Source organism: Psammomys obesus, unplaced genomic scaffold (assembly GCF_907164565.1).
Source record: "Psammomys obesus unplaced genomic scaffold, mPsaObe1.curated_primary_1811, whole genome shotgun sequence".
Lineage (NCBI taxonomy): Eukaryota > Metazoa > Chordata > Mammalia > Rodentia > Muridae > Psammomys > Psammomys obesus.
This window is the reverse complement of record NW_026596158.1, coordinates 8,907,837-8,913,016: the sequence shown is the minus strand read 5'-3', so window position 1 is coordinate 8,913,016 and position 5,180 is coordinate 8,907,837. Positions and strand designations below refer to the sequence as shown.

At 40.3% G+C, this 5,180-nt stretch overlaps 1 protein-coding gene across 1 annotated transcript; it reads right to left on the bottom strand.

Moving 5' to 3' along the window:
* Nucleotides 1–3,004: 3,004 nt before the first annotated feature.
* Nucleotides 3,005–4,124, bottom strand: LOC129667353 (formyl peptide receptor 2-like). The gene has a single exon (XM_055594958.1). It carries the CDS (start codon nt 4,122–4,124, stop codon nt 3,069–3,071), a length of 1,056 nt encoding a protein of 351 aa, XP_055450933.1. The 3' UTR covers nt 3,005–3,068.
* Between the last annotated feature and the right edge of the window lie 1,056 nt (nt 4,125–5,180).

Below are 5,180 nucleotides of genomic sequence, written 5' to 3'. Positions count from 1 at the left end.
TTTTCTTTATGTCCTCCCTGACCCAGTTGTTGAATAGAGAGTTGTTCAGTTTCCATGTGTGTGTAGGAGTTTTGCTATTTCTGTTATTCCTGAGGTCTAGTTTTAGATCTGGGTGATCTGATATGATAGAAGGGATTATTTCGATCTTGTATCTTTTGAGGATTGCTTTGTGCCTGACTATATGGTCAGTTTTGGAGAAGCTTCCATGAGGTGCTGAGAAGAATGTGTACACTTTTGTGTTTGGATACAGTATTTCTTGTTTTTTAATTAAATTTTTATTTTTTATATTAATTACAGTTTATTTCCTTTGTATCCCAGCTATAGCTCCCTCCCTCATTCTCTCCCAATCCCACCCTCCCTCCCTCATCTCCCCCCTGCCCCTCTTTAAGTCCACTGATTGGGGAAGTCCTCCTCCCCTTCCATCTGACCTTAGCTTATCAGGTATTATCAGGACTGGTAACAATGTCCTTCTCTGTGGCCTAGCAAGGCTGCTCCTCCCTCGGGAGGGGGAAGTCAAAGAGCCACCACCGAATTCATGTCAGAGACAGTCCCTGTTCCCCTTACTAGGATACCCACTAAGATACTGAGATTCCATGGGCTATGTCCAAGCAGGGGTTCTAGGTTATATCCATGCATGGTCCTTGGTTGGAGAATCAGTCTCAGAAAAGACCCCTGGGCCCAGATATATTTGGTCCTTGTGGAGCTCCTGTCCTCTCCAGGTCTTACTAACTCCCCCTTCTTTCATATGATTCCCTGCACTCTGCCCAAGGTTTGGTTATGAGTCTCAGCATCTGCTTTGATACACTGCTAGGTAGAATCTTTCAGAGGCACTCTATGGTAGGCTCCTGTCCTGTTTCTTGTTTTCTCCTTCTTCCAATGTCCATCCTATTTGTCTTTCTAAGTGAGGATCGATCATCTTATCCCGAGTCCTCCTTGTTTAACTTCTTTAGGTGTACAGATTTTAGTATGTTAATCCTATCTTATAGGGCTAGTATCCACTTATAAGTGAGTATATACCGTGTGTGTCTTTCTGCTTCTGGGATACCTCACTCAGGATGATCTTTTCTAGATCCCACCATTTGCCTGCCAATTTCATGATTTCCTTGTTTTTAATTGCTGAGTAGCATTCCATTGTGTAAATGTACCACAATTTCTATATACATTCCTCCGATGAGGGACATTTGGGTTGTTTCCAGATTCTGGCTGTTCTGAAAAAAAGCTGCTATGAACATGGTTGAACAAATATCCTTGTTGTGTACTTGAGCATATTTTGGATATATGCCTAGGAGTGGTATAGCTGGATCTTGAGGCAGAACTATTCCTAATTGTCTGAGAAAGTATCAGATTGATTTCCAAAGTGGTTGTACAAGTTTACATTCCCACCACCAATGGAGTAGGGTTCCCCTTTCTCCACATCCTCTCCAGCATTTGTTGTCACTTGAGTTTTTTATCTTAGCCATTCTGATGGGTATCAGGTGAAATCTCAGGGTCATTTTGATTTGCATTTCCCTGATGGCTAAGGACATTGCTCATTTCTTAAAGTGTTTCTCTGCCATTCTATATTCCTCTACAGAGAATCTCTATTTAGCTCTGTACCCCATTTTTTAATTGGATTGCTTGATTTGTTGCTTTTTAACTTCTTTATATATAAGTTCTTTATATATTCTGGATATCAGCACTCTGTCAGATATAGGGTTGGAGAAGATCCTTTCCCAGTATTTCTTAATAGGTAACAAATAATAAAGAGTCTTATCTCTCATTTGTTGCTAAAATTCCTTCTCAGAAGCCAACATAAGCAATTTCTATCTTGTCTTTTAATGTCCCAAAGACAAACCCAGGGCTTGATTTGTCACCTTGGAGAACCAATGAGTTTTATTGAGCATTCTCACAGATCATTGGTGATGAATTTCTCATAGGAGTGCACTTATTCTTTACCCAGCCAACCTCACCTAAAATGTCTTACCCAACAGAGCTGAGGGCTTTCCCATTGCTGCTTAGATAGAGCCCATGTTCAGCCTCTGTATGTTTTAGCCCCTTCCCCCAGACTATGTGAGGAGTTGGCAGGTAGTAGGGGCAACTGGATACGGAGATGAAAATCATGTGCCCTACTCTGTTCCTCTATGAAGGGTAAAAACCATCAACAACCCTAGATGGAATAATCTTATGAAAGGGGGAACAACTAAACTCTTCAAGATGGCAGTTGCCTGCGTTGGAGGCATCACTAATGACAACCTTTGGTGACGTACATGTGTATAGATCAACCAAAAATCTAGAGACATGGTTGAATATCTTCTACCACCTCTTATTTGTTCTTTTATCTTGACTGTGTTATAGCTATAAGACTATTCCATCTAGGGTTGTTGGTAGTTTTCACCCTTCATAGAGGTGCCTTATTTAATTCATTTATTGTGACTCTTTCCAGTTGCATCTGTTTCCCTACAGACCACATAACTTTGTTTTGGTGACTGGTATTGAATTAGTCTCTCCTGCTTCTGCCTCCCAAATGCTGAGATTATATGTATACCCAGCAAAATTTTACCTGTTAATTATAAAATAATATTTAATATTTTATTTTTAGTTATTTGGAGGTTTTGTTTTGTTTGTGTTGGGGTATGTGTATTTGAGTGTAAATCTTTACAGAGGCCAGTGTCATTGAATCCCCTAGAGATGATATTACTAACAATTATAAGTTGAATTATGTGGGTAGCTGGAACTACACCTACATTTTCTGCTGAAGCAGTAGTTTCTTTCAACCATTAAACCATCTCTCTAGCTCCTGAAATAGAATTTTGATTTTAAAAATCCACCATCTTATTGAATCATTGCAAATATGCATTATTCTTTTTCTCTCTTGTAATGTTGTGCCACCTTAGCCTTAATTCAGGCTATACACTTAATTGAAAAGGCCTTAAAAGGACAGCAGTATTAACTGATTTTTATTTCTTTTCCCAAATTCAGGAGACACAGAAGTATTTTTCTAGATTAACAATGCTGTATGGCACAATTTAAGGTAAGATAAAAGTAGAAAGGGACTGAGTTAAGAGAAAAAGGATTCCCAAGCCCTCTCCTCATATTGCTTTTATCTCAATGTCTTCAGGAGGTGGAACAGAATTGGTGCCTGTATTACTGATCTGGGAAGAGTCCTCACTCAGGGCTCTCTCCAGGCTGGAAGGCAGGGAATGGATCAGTTTCTCTCTGAAGTCCTGGCCCATGAATACATAGAGCATTGGATTGAGACAGCTGTTGAAGAAGGCTAATGAGCTTGTTGGGTTAACCAACATATCAAGAATTTTATAACCCCCACTAAACAGGACCTCTTTGAGCCAGACTGTGCCTAAGAGGGCCACCAGTTGAAAGGGGAACCAACAAATAAAGAAGGAAGACACAACTGCAGTAAGGACACGCAAGGGACGGCTGGAATTAACAAGGGCTTTTCTGTGGATCTTGGCAGCGATGAGTCCATAGCAGATGGCAATGATGGACATGGGCAAGCTGAAGCCAATAATGAACCTGATGATCCCTCTAGCTGTTAACATAGTGATAGCTGTGTTTAACCGATCCTCAACAGTGTTACCCCAGGATGCAAAACTGAATGTACAGTACACATTTCCTTCTGAATCTGTAACTGTAGTCAAGAAGATGAAAATGGGCAAAGTAAGGATCAGAGCAAAAATCCAGGGTCCAACAATCACCATCTTAGCAAGTCTCACAGTGCGGTTGTTCTGAGCCCATACTGGATACAGAACACAAATACAGCGGTCCAAGGCGATGAGAGCTATCAGGAAGACACTTCCAAATAGGTTTATGTCTACCACAATGTGTATTAATTTACACAGGAACCATCCAAAAGGCCATTTTTCTTTCATGGCCATTGAGACGACAAGGAATGGTAGAGTAGCCGTAAAAGAGAAGTCAGCCAAAGCCAGGTTCAGATAACAAATAGTGGTGACGGTGTGTGTCATTCGGAATCCAGTTACCCAGATCACAAGCCCATTGCCCAGAACACCAAGGAAAAATGTAATAGAAAGGATCACCATGGAGAGGATCCACAGAACTCTGGAGGTGGTAGAATCATAGACCACCAGTTCTGATCCATTCAGAGGGATGGAGTAGTTGGTTTCCATTTTGTCTGCACCTGAAAAATTTCAACAACAACCATTTCTCAGATTTGTCTCCATCTTACATCACCCTTATTCAGAATTCATACCACCTGCCACCACCTGAGAGCCATTATACCAATAAAGCTAGCACTCTACTGCATGCCTCTCTATGATAGCATAATTCTTCACATTCTCCACATTGCTGAAACTATTCACGTTTTGCAGAATGATCATAAAAAAATAATAATAAGCCCCAGTGTCCCAGCAGAGACAATGGACTGAGTGTGAACAGACAGCACAACATTGCTTAAAGGAGTTTAACATTTTTGAAGAAAGCAGCGAACTCAGTAGACTTTCCCTTAGTGAAGGCTTTCCCTCAGTTCTAGTGCTCACAAAGAAATAATTCAGGTGAGATATGCCAAAAGTTTAATCAAAAAGTTTTTTTTTCAGCAAAGCAAAGGACTGTGCACTCCAGAGAGTGTAAAATATGTGGACAGAAAGACAGAGAGACAGACAGACAAACAGATTAGAGATATGAGAGTATGTAGACCCACAGGATGAGTAGCAGACCATTTTGCTCTGCACTGTAGATTTCAAAGAAATTTTTGTAAAAATTTATGAGGTAGGTGGTATAAATATGGGAATAAGGTGACCCTTTATTGTTCTTGTGGTAGACCAGATGCCATTTCTGAGAACTGATTACCATGATACTCTTGAAATTTTACAAATAAGGAAGGTTCAAACACCCACAGTTCAGAGGATATGATAACAACGCTAAGGTCACATGCATGCCCTTCGCTAATGTGTATGTATGGTAACTGGTGAAGCTTCTTAGTGTCCTGGTTTCTTATATAGTAAAAAGCCCCTAACTTCAGCGTAAAGAATGTTTAAACACAAAGAGACATTCTGGACACAGCTGTCAGGACAGTAGCAGTTTTCTCTACATCTAACTTCTTACTTACATAGTCTCAAGTTCAAATGTGACTCCACAAGGACTTGGCAAACAGTCTATCAAGATCCCCACTTTCCATGCTCTTTGCCTTCTTTTTAAAAATTTATTTATTCACTTTACATCCCAAT

Bases quoted from the DNA above. Each gene is read 5' to 3' on its own strand.
- LOC129667353 (XM_055594958.1), bottom strand. From the start codon at position 4,124: ATGGAAACCAACTACTCCATCCCTCTGAATGGATCAGAACTGGTGGTC.